This window comes from Condylura cristata, unplaced genomic scaffold (assembly GCF_000260355.1).
Source record: "Condylura cristata isolate star-nosed mole 26May11 unplaced genomic scaffold, ConCri1.0 scaffold00015, whole genome shotgun sequence".
Classification (NCBI taxonomy): Eukaryota; Metazoa; Chordata; class Mammalia; order Eulipotyphla; family Talpidae; genus Condylura; species Condylura cristata.
In genome coordinates this window covers 2,341,568-2,360,538 of record NW_004567116.1, presented here as the reverse complement: position 1 = coordinate 2,360,538, position 18,971 = coordinate 2,341,568, and the positions used below count along the sequence as shown (strand labels likewise).

Here is an 18,971-nt window from a genome sequence, read left to right as displayed (position 1 = left end):
TCGTAGTATATGAAAATATCTCCACAAACATAATTTTAAAAAGAAAAGAATTTTCAGCCCCGCAACTGCCGGTGACACTGTATCTGTTTTGAGACGGAGTTTAAACGCCGCTTGGCACAGAACTTGATGCTCTTGTCCTCCGCCCTTTCGTTCCCAACCGAGCACCGAGCACCGTCTTTGTGCAAAGCACCAACTCCACAGCCAGTTTGGCCTTGGGACCCACGGAACCCAGCGCGCTGTCCAGGAAGCCTGGGGTGGGGATCCTCCTGGGAGGTGGGGGGCTGCCTCCTGGTCCCAGCTTTTGAGGATAGGCTCTGTGCTGTCCGGCAACGCTGTCCTTTCTGTTCCTTTGGGGCCTCACCTGGCCGTAGAAGGCTCTTGGGGCCAGCCCTCTCGAAACTTGCTGTTTCCAGGGATGTGGGAGAGATCCACTTCCTGAGCCTGGGAGGTGAGCAATGAGACAATGGTTGTTCCTTGGACAGAGGAAGGTATCAAGGGGCAGGTGGTCAAAACCTGATGAAGATTTCTGAGCAAGAGGGCCGCTGGCCAGCTCAGTGGTGCTAGAGTCCGGGGTCACAGCCTGGCTAAACCAGAGCTTCTGCTTTGTGCTGCTCCAGAAGGTGGGAAGATGGCCAGGTGGGCCCACTGGCACGCTGATTTCCAAGCCCAAAGTGGACAGTGGAGGACTGGGAAACGGATGCCAGCCCAAAGCCCTCCCTGACCTCACTGTCAGATCTCAGTCCCCCCTATTAGTGCCCGCACGGACCAGTTGTTCATCCAGCCAGAGCTTCTGGGTGGAGGGCAATAGGGTTGAGGGGAAGAAACGGTGCTGGGGTCTAGGGTCCTAAGACAGAAGCCCAGGGCCTTAGAAAGGGGACCCAGACATGCAGCACAGGAACTTGCACCAGACTCTTGGCATCCCCCTGGTGCCCTGGATTTCCTGTCCAACAGGGTTTTGAACGAGACACCCCACTAGCACATCTTAGGGCCCTGAGGGGCTGGGGGCCAGCTTGTCTGCGGAGTGGGGTGGCAGTGCCCGGGAGCACCTCCTGCACTCATGCTTGCCACTCCTAGGCTGCCCCTTTAAAGCCCAGACCATGATGTCACCGAGCCGGCAGGGGACGGGAGGGGGACTGCAGGCCTGAAAATGGACTACACTTCCCAGTGGGCTCTAGGGCGCCACACCCCTCCCAGCAGGCACTGGGTCACCGCGGACGATTAACCTGTGTGGAGCTGGCTTCCACCGGCCCTGAAGTGGCTGGCCAGCCTGGGTGAGGGTGGGGCGCCCCCGGGGGTCGACGCCAGAGGCGCAGATGGAGCAGGCCACGCTTGGGGGCTTGGCGTAGGGCTGGGCCGCTCCCCGCCGCGACCTGGCATCACCGCCGCTCCCCGGGGCGACTGGCAGCGCTCCCTCCCAGGGGGTCGGCGCCCCTTCCCGAGCCTGGAGCGCGGCCCCACCTGGCTCCCACCCCTCTCGGCTTCAGCTTTCCGGGCGCCCGCAGGGTCACCCCTCAGGTCGGGCAGCCCCCTTTAAGCGCTGCGGGAACTACATCTCCCAGCCGCCCCGGGAGCTTCCTGACGCAGCCCCCCGCCCCCAGCCCGCGGGGAGGTGCGGGCCAGGCGGGGGGAGGTGACTTGATGTCATCCTGAGCAGCTGGGCGGCGGGTGCCGGTGCGCGCAGAGCCGGGGCTCCCACGGCGCCGCGCCGCGTCGGGTCGGGTCCGCGACTTGGGGCAGAGGTCTGCGCGCCGCCGGGCCGGCCGGGAGCCCGCCGGAGCCGCGCCTGACCCGGGGCTGAGCGGGGGGCATGCTCCGGCCCCCCCACCGGAGCCCGAGAGAGAACCCAGGAGCGCCGCCGCCCAGTGCCAGCGCCCCAGGCGAACCGGCTGCGAAGGAGCCCTGAACAGCTGCCCCCTCCCCACGGGCAGCCTCTGGGGGTCAGGGTCCAAAGTCTGGGCATCTGAGAAGTGAGTGTCCTCTGCTCCTGGGGACAGAAAAGGTTTGGGGGGCAGAGTGGAGGCGCCGAGGTGGGGGAGGGTGCAGGGTCCTAGGAAGGGGGTGGCCTGGGGGATAGGGCCCTATGTAGGGGGAAGACCGGCTGGTGCAGCAGAGAGGGACTCCATTCTGCAGAGGCCGCGGGTGAGGAAGGGGGTCCCCCAGTCTAGGTAGGTGCTGTAGTGGGGGGGATAGGCCCCATTCAGGGAGAGGTTTGTTTTGGAGCCTGGCAGCAGGGATGTCTTGTCTGTTGTGGGAGGGGGCCGCACCGCCTAGGGTCTGGGCAAGGGTGGAAGCTCGCTGTCTTCCCTGGAAGAACTGACAGGCGCGCTCTCTTGTCTGTTTCTTGCCCACCTCTCTGCTCTGACTGCTTTTCTAAAGAGCTAGGGTGGGAACCCTAACTGGACTCTTCTGGAACCCCAGGAACGACCTGAGACCTGAGCCATCTCCTCTCTATCCTGCCTGCCCCCCCAGGACTGGGCAGTTGCCGAAGGCCCTGGGGGGGGCCCAGGACTGTGGTTGTGCCCCCCCCACCTCACAGAATGGGTCCAAGTTAGTCAGCCCAGCCTCACTCAGTATCCTCCAGGCCCAGAGGGGCCCCAGGGGCTCTGAAGGCTTGACCCGCCACCTGGCACCATGGAGACGAAGCTGCCCCCTGCGAGCACCCCCACCAGCCCCTCCTCCCCGGGACTGTCGCCTGTGCCCCCACCTGACAAGGTGGACGGCTTCTCCCGCCGCTCCCTCCGCAGGGCGCGGCCCCGGCGCTCCCACAGCTCCTCTCAGTTTCGCTATCAGAGCAACCAGCAAGAGCTCACCCCGCTGCCCCTGCTGAAAGGTGAGCCCTCGGCTGCCAGGGCACCTGGGTCCTAGTGGGCAGCGGGAAGGAGTGAGCAGCTGGCAGCTGCCCTCACAGGGAGCTGAGATGGCCGGGAGCTGACCCCCACCCTCCACCCTCTGCTGACGCATGGCCTGACCGGCCTGTCATCCTCGGAGGTGGGGCATCTGGAGGTGGCGCCATCCTGGGGGGCAGGCGGGGGCCAAGGGTGGGGCCCACGCCTGAGTTCCAGGAAGCCATGGGGTCCTGGAGCAGGCACTCAGCACGGCTCCCCGTGATAACCACACACCCGCACACCCCAGTGCTAGCTGAGCCTGACGGTGCCCAAGAGAGGCTTGTCCCCACCTCCCTCCCTTCCTCTGGCACTTAGAACAGAGTGCCCCTGTTGGGGTGGCCGGCTGGCACCTGTGGAGAGCCCAGCTGGTGAGGCTTTGCAGCCGGGCGTGGTGCTCACCACGGGTCAGGAGGAAGAGGCTCCTTTCCTGGGCAGGACAGAGGCGGGCAGGGCAGGAGTGGGCTGCTCCTCACAAGGAGAGCTGGGTGGCGCAGGAGCCGGGGATCGGGGGCCAGGAGGCAGTCCCCGGGTCGGGAGGCCCTCCCTGCCCAGGCTCACCTGCTGCTTCCCCCAGATGTGCCAGCCTCAGAGCTGCACGAGCTGCTGAGCCGGAAGCTGGCCCAGTGCGGGGTGATGTTTGACTTCCTGGACTGTGTGGCGGACCTGAAGGGGAAGGAGGTGAAGCGGGCAGCGCTCAACGAGCTGGTGGAGTGTGTGGGGAGCACCCGGGGGGTGCTCATCGAGCCTGTCTATCCTGACATCATCCGCATGGTGAGCACTTGGCACCCAGGACTTGGGGAGCCCAGGAACCCTACTGACCAGCCTGCAGGTCCCTGTGAGGAGTCAGCCCGTGCTCCTTGGCTGGGTTCTGAGGCCCATGTGTGCCCTCTCACGCAAGCCCACTGCCCAGGCCACATGGGCAGCACAGGCCCCTCCGTGCCTCCTGGGCCTGTTCACTCCACCCTGTGCTTGTGATTCCTGGAGGCTGGGGTGCACTTCTGTGCCCTCACCTTGGGCCTGGCTCGGGCACTGCCTCTTCCAGGGAGCACAAGAGGAACATCCCTTGGACCTATGGCTTCCCATCTTGTCTTCTCCACTGGACTGTTCCCGACAGAGGATGGGGTGATGTGGCCTCTGCCGGGTCCCCAGGGGTTTCTGTGACACTTGCCCAGGAGCACTCTGTTGGGGCGCAGGCCTGAGGCCTATTAGAACTTTGGCTCAGGGACCCCCTGCTTCTGCCTTTGAGGCCTTCCTTGACTCAAGTCCCTGGCACTGCCCTCCAGATTTCAGTGAACATCTTCCGGACCCTCCCACCCAGTGACAGCCCTGAATTTGACCCAGAAGAAGATGAGCCCAACCTTGAGCCTTCCTGGCCACATCTGCAGGTGTGAGGGCTGTGGTCAGGGGTGCATTTTGGGGCGGGGGGGAAAGAGTCTTTCAGGGACAGGGGGAGGCCGTGACTGAACTCACCTCCTTGTCCCCTCTCAGCTGGTCTATGAGTTTTTCCTGCGTTTCCTGGAGAGCCCTGACTTCCAGCCCTCTGTGGCCAAGAGATATGTGGATCAAAAGTTTGTCTTGATGGTGAAGTGGGGCGCCCAGGCGGGGCGGAGGCAGGGGCAGGAGCTCCCTCTGGGGCAAAGGACTGGGACCCACGCAACCTAGGCTCAGCCTCTCACCTGCCCCCCCACCCTGCCCACAGCTCCTGGAGCTCTTCGACAGCGAGGACCCCCGGGAACGGGAATACCTCAAGACCATCCTGCACCGGGTCTACGGCAAGTTCCTGGGGCTCCGGGCCTACATCCGCAAGCAGTGCAGCCACATCTTCCTCCGGTGGGTGCCGGTCTCCCGCCGGGACCTGGGGAGACGAGGAACCTGGGGGAGGAGACAGGCAGAGGCCTGGCTGGGGGGCCCTTTGCGAGTCTGGTGTACTGAGTTCTTTCTGGGGAACATATCCCATAGTGGTCACTGCACAAGCCGTGAGGTGAGCAGGAAAAGTAGTTGTCTTCATTTCACAGATGAGGAAAGAGGCCGAGGGACAGTATATCACAGGGACGAGGTCGAGGGGGGGCGGGGGGGTGTCCCCTGGGCTCCAAGTCCTCCGCATCGCTGTGCTGGGCCCTAAGGACTGGAAAGAAGATGCTTCCCGCAGAGGCATTCTCACCCGCACGGCCGAGGCCAGAGACCGGCTCCGGAGGTTGATGGGCTGCGTCTGAGCGGTTCAGATACTTGGGTGAACGTGGGCAAATCACTTAAGTGCCCCCCAGTTTCCTCTTTAAAATGGGAATGAGGGCTGTCCACACCTGGAGGCAGGCAGCAACACGAGCCCTCACTGCCATCAGCTGCGAAAGGCAGCGCGAGAGGTTTCTTTGAGCCGGCGGCTCCTCTGATTTCTTCCTCTGTACAATGGAGCTAGGAGCTGCCACTAGGCTGCTCTCAGTTTTGAGAAATACCTGGCACAGGGTGGATGCCTAGAGCTTGCTGCTCATTTGCTTGGCTGGCATGACTGGCGTGAAGTGTGCAGGACCGGAGGGTGAGGCTCTGGAGGAGACGTTTGAGCTGGGGCTGGAGGCGCTTCTGAGGTTCCACAGGGGTTCTCGGTGGGGCCTGGGTACTGGGCAGGGCCCCTGCGGCCCCCGGCTGGCAGAGAGCTGGGTCAGTGTGCAGGGCTGGGGCGTGGGCAGGAGGGCCAGGAAGGGTCTCCGAGGCCCTTGCGTCCTCCCACCCTCCTCTTCCTCTCGCAGCTTCATCTATGAACTCGAGCACTTCAATGGCGTGGCGGAGCTGCTGGAGATCTTGGGAAGGTGATGCCCTGGGCCTCGGTGGGCAGCGGCAGCCGGGCTGTGGGGGGGCCCGAGGCCGGCTCATCTGAGCGCCCCCTCTCCTGCCCTGCGTAGCATCATCAACGGCTTTGCGCTGCCACTGAAGACGGAGCACAAACAGTTCCTGGTGCGGGTCCTGATCCCCCTGCACTCAGTCAAGTCTCTCTCGGTCTTTCACGCCCAGGTGAGGCCTGGCCCCCCCCCCCCTGCCCAGCCCAGCCCAGCCCAGCAGTCAGGGCAGCCTGTGCCCCAGGCTCCAGCCACTGAGTCAGGATGAACGGGGCCCTCTCTCACCTTGCTTTTCACAAATTCCTTCCCTTCTGCTTTAGAAAACCCCACTGCCCCTTGAGAGCTGATCTCAGGCATCCTCTGCCCCTGCCCATTAAACACCCCCACCTCCATGGATTGTGATAGAAGGGCTCCCCATGGAGCCTTTTGTAAGACACAGACGGAAGGGCTTGCTGGCGGGGCCTGTCCCCTCTGACCCATCCTCTCCTGCCTCCCTGCAGCTGGCGTACTGTGTGGTACAGTTCCTGGAGAAGGACGCCACCCTGACAGAGCACGTGAGTCCCATGGGGGGGGGCCACCCCCACCTGTACAGGTCTGACTGCTCTCTGCCTCATCTCCCACAGGTGATCCGGGGATTGCTCAAATACTGGCCCAAAACCTGCACCCAGAAGGAGGTACTGGGAAGGCTTTTGCCTCCTGGGGGAGGCTGGAGCGTGCAGCTTCCCAGCTGGGGGGTGTGTTGGGGGAGATGGGAGCTACTGCCCGTGTTTCTGCCCCCAGGTGATGTTTCTGGGGGAGATGGAAGAGATTCTTGATGTCATTGAGCCCTCCCAATTTGTGAAGATCCAGGAGCCCCTGTTCAAGCAGGTGGCTCGCTGTGTGTCCAGCCCCCATTTCCAGGTATGTGGGGCGGGGTGGGGCCTCAGCGTGGACAGGGTGACTTGGAGGGCTGGCCTAGAGCAGCTCTCTCTGTCTGCAGTTTCTCCTCCAGGCCCCGGCGGGCCTGAAGGAGGAGACCCTGGTCTTAAGTCAGGGGGCCTCGGCTCTTCCTCCCACTTTCGAGGCCAGGGCAGCACTTCACCCTCAGGTCTCGTTAGCATCCTCACCTGTACAATGGGCCAAGTGGGCCCCAGACCAGGAGACCGAAGTGGGCGTCTGCAGATGCACGGGGGCAGGGGTCATCACAGGCAGGGGTCGTCGCCATATGTGCCAGCTCAGGGCCAGCATGGTGTTCTGGTGCTCGGCAGCTTTCTGCTGGGGTGTCAGTTCCTCCCCGGGCTGCCCTGGTGCCTGAGCACTCACCTGGGGAGCGTGCCTAGTAGGGTCCACGGGGTAGAGCAGAGGCTGAGAGGGCCAACTGATGAGCAGAGGCTGAGAGGGCCAGGGCCTCGCCCCAGGTGGTGCGGCCGGTGTGAGGCAGAGCTGGGGTTCTGGGGTTCACTCCTGGTGGCTTCCCCAGGGTCAGATCAGCTGAGGCCAGGGGTTTGGGGGGGGTCAGGGGAGGAGCCAGGGGATGGCAGGGAAGCACCCCACCTCACTGCCCAGCACGGCCCCTCACGGCCCCAGGTTGCAGAGCGGGCTCTGTATTTCTGGAACAACGAGTATATCCTGAGCCTCATCGAGGACAACTGCCACACTGTGCTGCCTGCCGTGTTTGGGACCCTCTACCAGGTCTCCAAGGAGCACTGGAATCAGTGAGTGCCCTGAGCTCACCCCAGCCCACAGCCCAGACCTGGTGGCTCAGGCCTGAGGGTGGTGAGAAGGGAGGAGGAGCCGGGCTGCAGTGAGGTGGAGGTGCAGAGGCTGAGGTCGCTCTTCTCCCACCCTCCCTCACTACCAAGAACCATCGTGTCTCTGATCTACAACGTGCTCAAGACCTTCATGGAGATGAACGGGAAGCTGTTTGACGAACTCACGGCCTCCTACAAGCTAGAAAAGCAGCAGTGAGTGTTGTGGGCGGTGGGCGGGAGCAGCCTTGACCCCCCAGGCGGAGGGGTTCTGTCCTTCCCCTCCACCTCACCCCCAGTTGTCCCAGTGGAGCTTCGAGGCCAGGAGCTTCCTGCTCTTTGGCGCCTCCTCGAAGTGCAGGCTGGTCTTGCCGCCTTGCAGGGACAGCTCTCTGGCCCTAAGCCAGACGTTCCCACAGCTAGGGAACCAGAACTCTGCCCTCTGCCCCCCACCTCCCGCAGGGGGCTAGTGTGAGGGGGCTGACTATAGCTGGACCAGTTGGGAGCTGCCTCACCCCTCTCTCCAGGGAGCAGCAGAAGGCCCGCGAACGACAGGAGCTTTGGCAGGGCCTGGAGGAGCTGCGGCTGCGCCGGTTACAGGGGACCCAGGGGGCCAAGGAGGCCCCTGTCCAGCGGCTTACACCCCAAGTGGCTGCCAGTGGGGGTCAGAGCTAGAGATCCCCCCGAAGGGGAGGAGCTAACCCAGAGCTGTCAGTCCCTACCTCCCCTCTCCTGTCCAGGGGCCCAGAGACACACACCAACCCCTGGCCTGGCCAGTGGGGTCAGAGGGCTCCCTGCCTGGCCCAGCAAGGGCAGCTTTCACGGTGGGAGAGGAGGACAGGAGATGGTGGTCCTGGCCACCGAACTCTCAGGCCCTCGTGGCAGGACCTGACAGGGCAAGCTGGACCAGGAAGCTGCCGTTGGGGATCTACACGGCCCTGCAGAGCTGGGCTGCAGCCTGCAGGCGGGTTCCCACCCCCGGCTCCCCGCCGCAGGCTGGTGAGGGCACTCGTCCCTCGCCCGCCCTGCCTCGTGCCAGCGCGAGGTCCTTCCCCACCCCACCACGGGATCCGTGGTCTATTTATTCTCCGCAGCTCACCTCACACAGAGGCTTTCCTGGGCCGGGTGCCCTCCTCCCCCCTCCCTCCCCTCTGGCCTGCCTTGTCCCCTTTTTATTTATCGGGCGGGGGAGGGGCGAGGGCACAAGCAGAAGAGATTCCCCGTGACCTGGGCAAGGGGGGTTCACCGCAACCATGGTCTATCCCCCTTCCCCTGGCTGGGGGTAGACTTAATAAATTGAGAAAACTCTAGAACCGCCTCCTTTATTTAGGGGTAGGGACAGGAGGGAGTGAACCTGGAGAGGCCGGCAGAGGTCGGGCAGAGGCCGAACTTCCCCCTTCTCAGGTGAGGAGTCAGACCCCAGAGGGGTCCCATCCTCATTTTGAAAGCCCTGCAGCGAGTTTCCTGCAGGGCTGGAGCTCAGGGTTTGACACCCCCCCACACACAGAGAACTGATGTTGTGGGGGGGCTGGGTTAGTAGCGTGAGAGGCGACACATGTCACACTGGCAGGCCCTGGCTGTGAAGATTTCCAGTTCCTCCTTCCGGCCCCCCCAACACTGCAGCCGCACCTTCACCTGTGGGAAAGGGGGTCCGTGATCCAGCAGTCTCCTCTGTCTCCCCAACCTGAAAGGAGCCGCCACAGCAGGGCACCTCACCTTTCTCAGGCCGCTGACAGTGCAGCACTGAGAGACAGAGGTGACGTTGTGACGATAGCCACTGGCCACCAGCACAGAGTAGCGTGAAGGGAAGGCACTGGACTCACAGTGGCCCACACAGGCCTGCGCCACGTGGGAGCCCTGGCAGGTGCCCTGGCGGTCACTTCGCACCGTCACGTTGAAGGCTGGAAAGAGAGGGGAGGCTGGGGGGCCTCTGCAGGCTGGCGCAGCTCCCGGCACCCCAGCGTCCGCGTGGGCCCCTGGGGGTGCTGCTCCAGTGCTCGCCCCAGCCAGCTCTCTGCTCCCGGGGTTACTCACTGCGCAGGTGACAGCCGGGGACGGCCGCCTGGCGACCCCAGCCACCAGGGAGCGCCAGGACCAGCAGGCAGAGGAGCAGGGTATGGGAGGACGCCATGGGCATCTGAAACAGAGGGTGGGGGGCTCTGGGGGGCGCAGGCCTCCAGGAGCAAGGAAGGGCTGGGGCCGGCTTTCCGGCTGGGGTGAGCCTGAGAGTAGGGTTCTGCCTGGGGTCCTGTGTGTGCGCCTACGAGTCTCTGGCTGGTATGAGTGGGGGACCGCAGCAACTGTCCCTGGGCACGCCCCCGCCACCTGGGACACACTTCTGCCTCCCTCCACTGCCCATCGAGGCCTGCAGGGTCCTCGCCTGCAGCCCCAGGCCCTCCCAGAGCCCGCCCAGCCTCAGCCTGCTCACCACTTCCAAGACCCAGGCACTGAGTGGCTTTCCAGTCTCCCTGCCGCCTGCTGGTCTCCAGATGTGCTGCTCCGGGGTTTTATTTGCCAGCATGCCAGGGCCACGCCCTCTCAGATCAGCTTTCAGGCCTGCCCCTGCTGAGGCCTCAGCAACCCCACCTGGGAGAGCTGCACTTCTCTGAGGTGGGGTCCTTAGGCTCTGTGGCTTCAGCATCCTGCTGCCTATGGCCAGGGCTGAGGATGTGAGAAGTGGAGGAGGGCAGGAGCTGGCCAAGGCGAGGCCTGTGTGCTGGGGGAGGGGCTGGGTTGTGCCGGCCTAGGCTCTCTACTCTGTGGCCTTGAGCAGGTCCAGGGCCTCACCACGCAGCCTCACAGCTACCCAACAGCCCTGCCTGCCTGTGAGCGGAGCCAAGAGTGGGGTGGGGGAGCGGATCTGTGGAAGGAAATGATGCAGGTGGGGTCTCTGACATGTGATGGTGGCAGAGCCAGGGAGATGGGGAGGGTCCAGGCCCGGCCAGAGCTTCACTGGCTGTTGGTGGGTGACTTCTCATCAGGCCAGCTAGCGTGGAGGGTTCCCCCAGCGGCCCCTGGAAGAGCCGCAGCTGTCAACCCCAGGACATCTGAACAGTTAGTCCAGCTCTGGCTCCAGTTCTACAGATGAGGCAACTAAGGCTCAGAGCAGGAGGCTGCCACAGGCCTCACCACACGCTGGCAGCCGCCCAGCCGGGCTGACAGGTGCCTGTCAGCGCACCTGGCACAGGGCCGGGCACACTCCTAGGCCGGCGCAGCCAGGGCAGCCTGAGACCCAGAGCCAGTGCTCTGCCCCACAGTCCTCCTGCCCTAGGGCCACGGCCTCCCTGACCCCTCAGAAAGGCCATCCGGCCATGCTGCCAGTGCTGGGCGGCACTTGAGCGCTCATCAGATCCTACCCCTTGTTTTCCAGATGAGGAAATTAAGAGCCAGAGAGGAAAGCGACTTTGCCAAGGTGTGCCCACAGGCCAGTCGATCTCCAGATCTCGGAGCTGAGCCTTCCGGCACAGGCTGTCCTGACACTTGCCCTTCCTCCCGCAGGACCCCACCCTCTGCACAGCCCGCTCTGCTCTTCTCCCACCAAGGTCAAGGTGGTGAAACAAGGGGACACCAAGGGCCCTCAGTGGCCAGCCCCAATTCTCCAGTCCTCACGACTGTAGCCTCTAAGAGATAACCAGTTGTTTAAAAACTGAGGGTGACCCACTCACCCCCTCAGGGTGACGCACTCTAGTACTGGACATCTCAGCAGTTAAGTGAGGCCTTTGGGCTGAACAAGTTGCCCTGTGTGGCTCAGCCAAGTTTCACCTGTCTCCCAGGTCAGCCCTTGGGCTAGATGAAGGAAGAACTCGTGTCCTGCTCTTCTCCTGGCCCTAACCTGCAGCACTTCCAATCACCTCAGCAATCTTCTCGGCACTGCCAGAGGGGCAGCTGCGGGGGGGACTCGTCCACAGAGGCTGCCCTTGAGGGCCCAGCAGGTGAACTAGGGGAGACAGTTTCTGATGGTCAGCGGGGCTCAGGAAGGGAGTCTTGCAAGACCCCCCCAAGCAGGGGAGCTTCAGGCTTGAGGTCAGTTCGCAGCCCAGCCACCCCCAGCGACCTATCAGTATAACCAGGAGACCCAGGGAGGCTTCTGGCCTTGCGTTTCTGAGCCTCGAGGGAAGGGCTTGCTCTCTCATTCTCTCTAGGTCCTGACTTCAGCCACTAATGCTCTTTAAGCAGTTTACTGCCACTATCATCCTAAGTGGCGGAGAAGATAGCCCTAAATTCACCTCCAAGGCGACAACATTTCTTAGAGGATTTTAGAAAGTTCCATTCTTTTCTCAAGCTTTAAATGGGATAAACTCCATTTCATTGTAAAGGGGCAAAAGACAGGACAGTCACAGGAGGACTCAGGGGCTCTGGGGCCTTCATTTCCCAAGACCGGAATGCCGTGAGCAGGGAGGACGCCCGGTAGCAGGCCGCTGCGGCTGGAAGGCCCTCTGGCCGCTCTTTCGGAAGAAATACCGAAACGGGAAGAGAGAGCTGCAGGAAGAAGAGCAGGGCAGGTTGAGACTTCAGCGCCCCCCCCACCCAGGTCCCATTAGGGTTCCACTGGCTGGGGCATTTCTGCCCTGGGGAGCCGCTGGCTGGAAACTCAGGTCTGAAAGAGCACTAGGGCAGGTACTGAATTAGATTATGCTCCAGAGGGGGAAAGGAAGGAGAATTGCAAGGGATAGTTGAGCCTCTGGATAAATAAGGGATTTACTAACTGACCTCTGCAGAAAGGACTCTGCAGCTGGCCAGATTCAGAGTGTGGAATGGAACATTTTGGTAACCAAGTCATCGAAATGACCACGTGCATTACGAGCAGTCTCTGTGCAAACGGCACTTACAGACCCAGACCCCGTGCTGGGGTGGGGTGGGGTGGGGTGGGCTGTGTAAGGTGAACAAGCCACGGTGCACAGTCAGGCCAGCCCAGGGCCAGCACGTCCCTCCTCTGCCTGGGATGCAGGGATTTGCTCTTCTCTAGCCTGACTTCCCAGAGGCCCTTCAAGAGGCGGGCTCAGACCTAGCATCACCGGGTCCGCTTGCTGGCGGGGGAGAAGTCTGTCCTACCTGAGGAAGCCGAAGAAGCCACCGCTTCCTGGCTCCGCTGGTCCTCTAGGCCGAGGCACATGGTTCTGCTGGAGTGGTGGGGTAATCTGCGCTGCGAGGCGGCCCCCCAACTCAGAGTCTGTCATGAAACAGCCAGGGAAAAGGGGTCATTCTCTAGGCTACGCTCACGTGGGAGGTGGTGGGACACGCAGCCCGAGCCCAGGGCAGCAACCACGCTGCCTGGTGTGAAGGCAAATGTTGGTCCTGACCTTCCCGCTTTCATCGCCACTTAGTAAGATGCTACTGGACCTTACAGTATTTTCAAAGTCAGGCCCTAGAGATGCTGACACCGCTCCGGCCCTCGCACTTGCCACGGCCGGTGTTTCTTCACGTAGAACAACTTGAAGCCCTGACTCAGTCTCGTCCCTCTGCTGGGGTAACTGCAGGCCACTGAGCCTTCGTGTGGTAAAACATGGGCCTGTGGAGGGGAGCTCCCCCGCAGGCAGGTGGTCCAGCCCTGCTGGGTGCCCCCATGGAAGCGGAGGAGCCAGCTTCCCAGGCGCCACTCCACCAGTCAAAGGGAGACATGCCCCTCCCCGCTTCCCCGCCACCTGGGAATGTTCTGCATAGTGGGGGCGTCAGTTCACGGCAGCAGCATGGGAAGGACACGCACTGCTCCTGCTGGCGGGCGGGGGGGTCTGATACTCAAGGCGGCCTGGGCCAGACGGTGGCCAGCAGGCGCCTCTGCGGGGCAGGGAGCATCACGCACTGGGCGTGCTCACACCCAGCTCGGCGCTGCGCTACTCTCCAGAACATTAGTCCAGGCATGAGCAGCGGTTTCCCAAAACTTACCCTGCTCCGGGCCGTCGGCGCCATCAAACGCTGGGGCCTCCTGCCATTCCAGCTGGGTTTTTCTTTCCCTATCCTGATAAAAAGAGGATGAAGGAAAGCCTTAAACACTGCCCCTTCTGAGCCTGGGCTCCCAGATGCTGCCTGCGACTGGACTGACTGCACGTGGTGCTGGGCCCGGCTCCTGCTGCCCAGCGGCTTCCAGATGTCCTTCCTGTTCCCACTACAGCTTCCGCAGCACTGTCGCTCTACACCCCAAGGGCTGAGAGCCAACCAGAATGGTTTAACTCACCATTGCTGTGACCAGACACCAACTAGTGCCGAGGCCAGAATACTGCCTCAGAGTCGGAGGAACCTTAACTTCACCTTGGAAAAATGCACAACTACGTGGTAGGACTGATGGATAAAAGTTTGTTAAGACAGGGATGAGATTAGCCCAGGAGCCCGCTGGGAGGGCATGGAAGAGCAGGGAAGGGAGTGAGACTGGAACAGGGCACTGAGGGATGAGCGAGATGTGGGGGCGTCCCCGGCGGGGGTGTGGTGTGCAGAGGCGCCCTAAGCGAGAATGTGAGCAGCACGGCCAGAGCCAGGGCAGCGGAAACACGACCCATTGTTTCTCCCAGTGTCACGGCGTTAACAGCACGTGCTAGCTGAAAGGGCACCCCACCACATGGCTGTAAGCCCCCTCATTTTCAGTGAACGCTCCGAGAGTCAGAAACACGGCTCTTCTGTTTTCTTTGGGAACTCTGCCAAGTGGCACTCCAGGCCCTGGGTAGAACACGCAGGCACCCGGAGCCCCTGGGTCACTGCTGGTGGAGAATTCCACAGCAAGGGGCCGGGACGGCCAGGCGGGTCGGCAGGCAGAGGGTGGCACGCCCAGGGAGTGGAATGAGCCTCCGCCCCAGTGTCTGCAGGGATATGTGAGATGCACAACCCCCGCAGGCCGCACACCACAAAGGCAGCCACCTCGTTACACCCTGTACAGTGACAGGAACTCTGGGGAGGAAGGCGGCCATCCCTAACTCTTCCTCACAGTATGGAGATGGACCCTGGAGGACACAGCCTCGATTTCTAGCTTGAAGGGAAGATTTTGTGTGTTATTAAAACGATGATTTGGGACTGTGCTGGCCCAAATGGAAGCATCTCCTAAGATCAGCCGTGGGGAGCAGGAGGGCAAAGGCCTCTGAACCGGGGAGACTCTCCTGAAATCTTGAGGGGGTTCTCAGGCAAATGTTATGAGAGGAAAGAGGCTACAGCTTGAAACAAGCCTGAGGGTGCCTTCCGGGACACCCAACGCCACTCGGTACTCTGAAAACTCGACACAAGGTTGTCTGAAGTTCAGGGCCGGTTCTGCTTAGTACGGTTCAAGCAGAGGGGGTTAAAGAAGTGAGGTACGCTGGTCTGCTCACCTCTGGGCCACCCCACTTCTGGACCTGTGCCCCCCAGGGCTTGGGTGTCAGGTCTGGGAGCTGAGATGACACGGGGGCCGGGCCTGTCCTCCCGGCCCGTGACTCACTCGCGTGAGCACGTGCTGCATTCTGTGGTTTCCCCGCGCAGGCCCTAACGTGTCCTGACGAGCACAGTCCACACTGACCATGGTCCCACGCACTAACTTCTCCCAAAGGGGAAAAAAAATACTGGCACTGGACCACAGGAGCAAGAGCCTCACACCGAGTCACTGTGATCACTGAATTGAGGCGACATCCTCTCTAGGCGCAGGGGCCACAGCACAGGCTCTTTGGGCTTTGAGTCAAAATCAATAAACATGCTCTTTTTGCTCGGATTTTTCTAAACCCAGTATCAGGTGGAAAAGGTAATTATGTTGAGTAAGAAGCTGTGGCACTGTTCTTGAGGGAGATGATGTGTCACACTAAGAATAGGAAGGTACGGAGGGGAGAGAGTGAGGGAAATGTTCCTTTAATAGTAACTACCTGGGTTGTGTAAAGCGTCTTTGTTCTCCAGAGCCTCATGTACTCTGCACGTACTCCTCCTTCATCTCACTCCTTCATCCCTCTCCCAAGACAGAAGGACCAGAGGGCACCGTCCCCCTAGACGGCCCAAGGGCCAGTTGGCCATGGCATGGTGGAAGCCTGTGTTCTGCTCCTGTCCACAGAGGCAGAGGGCTGAGTCCCTGGTTCATGCTTCCCACAACTAAACTCCCAGCTCCCTGGGAGAGGTGGCCATTTTTCAGGAAGGTTTGGGTGCCCCCAGCACCTAACACAACACCTTGCAAACGGGAGACAGAACGATCCTTTGGAACCGGACACTTCACTTTTCTACTTAGAAATACTCCAGGTCACTCCCACGGTTCCGGAAGGTGACCACAGCCCCGCATGGGCCAGCCTGTGGAGGCGGCCAGTTGCTCCACCCTGCGCTCCCCTGCTGCAGTCTCTGGAAGCCGAGCCACTCTGGGAACTATGCCCGTGCGGAGGAGGTCCGGCTGGGTTCTCCGCGCACCTGAGCTCTTAGTCCCACCAAAGCACACCACTTAGTCCCACCACTAACTGAGCAGCTTCACACGGGGCACTTCTGGGGGAGGGTGCGGCCCCAGAGTCTGGCATGCAGTGGGCGCTCCATGAGGACTTGCTGGGAGAACGCGCTCGCAGGTGGAACTGCTTGACAAGTGATGGAGTCCCAGGAAGGCGGGGGAGGGGAGCTGTGCATGCTCGGACACTTAACATCAGAGCTACTTTGGAGAGTGCGAAGGAAAAGACTTGCTTCATCATTTTAAAAGGGAGAAAAGCAAGCAAGCACCATTTTAGAAACCACTATGGAAAACAGCCTGGAAATGGAGGTGCGGCGGATACACGAATCTCTGAATGGGGGTACACCTGCAAGTGAACTCAAACCCAGCCGCTGGCAAAGTGCTCGCCACCAGTGCTCTGCGCCAACACTTGCCTGTTCTCTGTGAAAACGAGATTTCCCCACACTCAGGCCCAGTGTGGGAAGGCAAAAAGGCTTCTAAAGAGAAAACACTATACCAGCTCCTACCTCAGTGAGATACAGACCTTTTTTTTTTTTTCCTCAACTGCAAAGACACAGAGAACGAGAAGCAGCTTTTTAAGCTGGAAAGTGAGGACCTTTAATAAAAGGCTTCACTGATGTGTGCATCAGGCAGCCAATTGGGCACCAGCAGAGTGAGCGGTCAGTCGGTCCAGCTGGGCCTGGCCCCAGATGGCCATTCTGGTGCTTACCCTCCTGGTTTCTGCGAGAGGCTTCTTTTTCCTGGGGCCTTGGCTGGAAGTCCCCATCTTGATGCTGAGATGGGGGTAAAAAACCCAGAACATGTTACTGGCAGTGGCAACATCACCACACTCAAGTAAATGTGGCTCAAATGAATATTTCAGCAGGTTAGCTATTTTTACACCATGCCTGGCCTGCAGAATAAATTGTGTGGCCAATTCTCTTTGGGTGCTGCTTTAATTCACAGCAGAATCCCAATTTGAGATGCTTATGGAGCTAGGGTTGAGAGTGTGACTGATAGCAGGCATCTGGTTTTGAAATAATTGTGCATCAAAATCCAAAGAAGGGCAGGAGGTGAAGCCTCACCTCCATGGGAAACCCAGCTGAATGGAAATACCTCACACCTTGCCTGCCGCGGGAAGGTGTCCCAGACACTGGTGTCTGCGTTTGGAGGGTGAGGGTCTGCTCCCTCACGGTCAACCCTCACTGTTCTGTGGAAATCCGGGGGCCCACACAGTCTCAGGGAAGGAGGGGCAGCTCGCTGTGAAAGCACTCTGGGCTGGGAGCAAACCACACTCTGGGTCCTTCCGCCAGCCTCTCAGCCTCTCTGGGTCATAATAAGAATGACTGAATTGTATTACTCACTCATCCTGTCCCTGACAGAGAGTCAAAAGAAAACAGTAGCCTCCACATATAGCTGTGCCCAATATTCTCTGCGACCTCACAGCCCCTGAGCTGATCACTGACATACCTCTCACAGGCAATTGTATTTTAGCTGGATGACCTCTTACAGTGGAGTTCCAAGAGCATACTGCTCACAGGGTAAAAGAATAGTACATCTTATTTGTCATCACTCTTTTAAGAGTTTCTCGAAGTTCTAGTAAGCTATTCGGGGACTTTCTAAGCCTTATCTTCTGCTATCTGATAATACTGCCTTCGTAAGTGCTCATTTAAGATGAATTGGACTCAGTTGTAGAGATCTGATTGCATTTCTTCTCAGACTTCATCCTAATGAACAGAAGAATCCTGAATTGCTGAAGAAGGGGTTGCAATTACATGGCAGCTATCAACTTGTCTCCTGCCCCTGTCCCCCACATGCTCCCCAAAAGTCAAGGACCAATGAAGCGTCAAGAGAGGAAGTAACTCACGCCAGGACCACAGCTGGCAAAGCCTCACTGAGGGGCAGGACTAGCCACTGCACCACCACTGACCTGGCCAGCCCTGGCACGCTGGCGGAGCTGGGCACTTCCGGGCATCTCCGCTTGCGCAGCATGGCTCCTGCGACCTTCCGGTCAGAGAGGACCTTCAGAGGAAACAGGCTCCGTGACTGCTCCTTCTCCAGAGTTGTCACAGTTCGTTAAGGGCGGAGCACTCCCAGTTTTTAACTGCCAGAAGCAACTCTAACACCAGTTTTGCAAGTGAGGATAGACATTCTGGCTGAGAAGTTCTGAGAAATCTAGCCAAAGGGGAAAGACAGTGTCATGTACAACTCTGACTGGACCTGGGGAGCAACTGGGTGACAAAGGAGGAAGATAAAAGCAGGACTTGGACAAGAGGCAATAAAGGCAACTTTCACTTTGTACAGAAAAGGCCAACTTACCGATCCAGGAGTATGGTCACCTACTGGTTTTCCTGCAACGGGAAGTTTGAAAGTTATAGTGGATCAAAAGTGTCTCACCTGGATTTCCGGCTACTTCCTCAGAGTTGGTCCTAGATAAAACCTGTGTAGGTGCCCTCCCTGCTGCTCAGCCCCACTCTGCCTAAAAACACAATGTCTGCAACCTCTCTCCCGCTCCCACATTAGAGCTGTTGTCATCTACAAGCTGAAAGGTCTTGATTCTCACTATATTCTAAGGATATGCCACTTTAAGGGGGACAAGCCCTACTATAAAATAAAGGAGAATTTCAGGCATCATGACTAATGAAGAATATGAGTCAAGACTTTTGTATCCTTTTCAGCTTCAAATCAAACTGTCAGGTGTGTCTACTTGTCCTTTGTGAGCAAAAATAGCAATGGCCCCAAGATTAAAAATGGGGCAATACTGGGCCTCCCCGGTGGCGCAAGGGACTATGTCTCAGCATTATGAAGCTCTCTGTACCCTCTGCAGCACAATTTCAATCCCCAGCTAGGGAGGTGACCCACAGGGCACAGCAGACCTCTCCTGACCCACCCGCTGCTCCCCTCAGCAATACACTTCAGTCCATCCATCTGTTCTGCTCCCCACTGTGTCTCTGGTGAGTCCTTTCACCCCTGAACCTCTGGCCTACACCCCTGCTCTTGTATGCATAAATAAATCTTTTTAAAAATTGGGCAGTATCTGCTGGTGGGAATGCAAACTAGTACAACCACTATGGAAAACTGTCTGGAGGTTCCTCAAGCTGCTAAACATGGAGCTTCCCTATGACCCAGCAATCCCACTCCTAGGTATCTACCCAAAAGACACAAAAACACTGATTGAAAAAGATAC

The 18,971-nt window shown here is 59.9% G+C and overlaps 3 protein-coding genes across 3 annotated transcripts in view; 1 reads left to right on the top strand and 2 right to left on the bottom strand.

Moving 5' to 3' along the window:
* The first annotated feature begins 1,259 nt into the window (after window positions 1-1,259).
* On the top strand, window positions 1,260-8,744 carry PPP2R5B (protein phosphatase 2, regulatory subunit B', beta). The gene is made up of 14 exons (XM_004682649.2): window positions 1,260-1,967; window positions 2,377-2,830; window positions 3,460-3,656; window positions 4,169-4,270; window positions 4,374-4,466; window positions 4,585-4,715; window positions 5,627-5,686; window positions 5,780-5,888; window positions 6,214-6,267; window positions 6,337-6,387; window positions 6,494-6,613; window positions 7,280-7,407; window positions 7,555-7,656; window positions 7,968-8,744. Exons 2-14 carry the CDS (start codon window positions 2,632-2,634, stop codon window positions 8,113-8,115), a joined length of 1,494 nt encoding a protein of 497 aa, XP_004682706.1. The 5' UTR covers window positions 1,260-1,967; window positions 2,377-2,631; the 3' UTR covers window positions 8,116-8,744.
* An 8-nt stretch (window positions 8,745-8,752) lies between these two features.
* GPHA2 (glycoprotein hormone alpha 2) lies at window positions 8,753-10,204 on the bottom strand. Its single transcript, XM_004682648.2, has 4 exons — window positions 9,869-10,204; window positions 9,475-9,577; window positions 9,157-9,341; window positions 8,753-9,075 (listed from the first exon to the last, which is right to left on the bottom strand). Exons 1-4 carry the CDS (start codon window positions 10,079-10,081, stop codon window positions 8,974-8,976), a joined length of 603 nt encoding a protein of 200 aa, XP_004682705.2. The 5' UTR covers window positions 10,082-10,204; the 3' UTR covers window positions 8,753-8,973.
* A 1,518-nt stretch (window positions 10,205-11,722) lies between these two features.
* Window positions 11,723-18,971, bottom strand: part of LOC101622421 (chromosome unknown open reading frame, human C11orf85) — a 26,779-nt gene continuing 19,530 nt past the window's right edge. The window contains exons 6-11 of the mRNA XM_012725260.1: window positions 18,104-18,135; window positions 17,715-17,806; window positions 16,515-16,578; window positions 13,324-13,396; window positions 12,493-12,610; window positions 11,723-11,919 (exon numbers count right to left, since the gene is read on the bottom strand). Coding sequence (XP_012580714.1) covers window positions 11,805-11,919; window positions 12,493-12,610; window positions 13,324-13,396; window positions 16,515-16,578; window positions 17,715-17,806; window positions 18,104-18,135 — 494 coding nt within the window. The 3' untranslated portion in view covers window positions 11,723-11,804. The remainder of the gene's footprint in view (window positions 11,920-12,492; window positions 12,611-13,323; window positions 13,397-16,514; window positions 16,579-17,714; window positions 17,807-18,103; window positions 18,136-18,971) is intronic.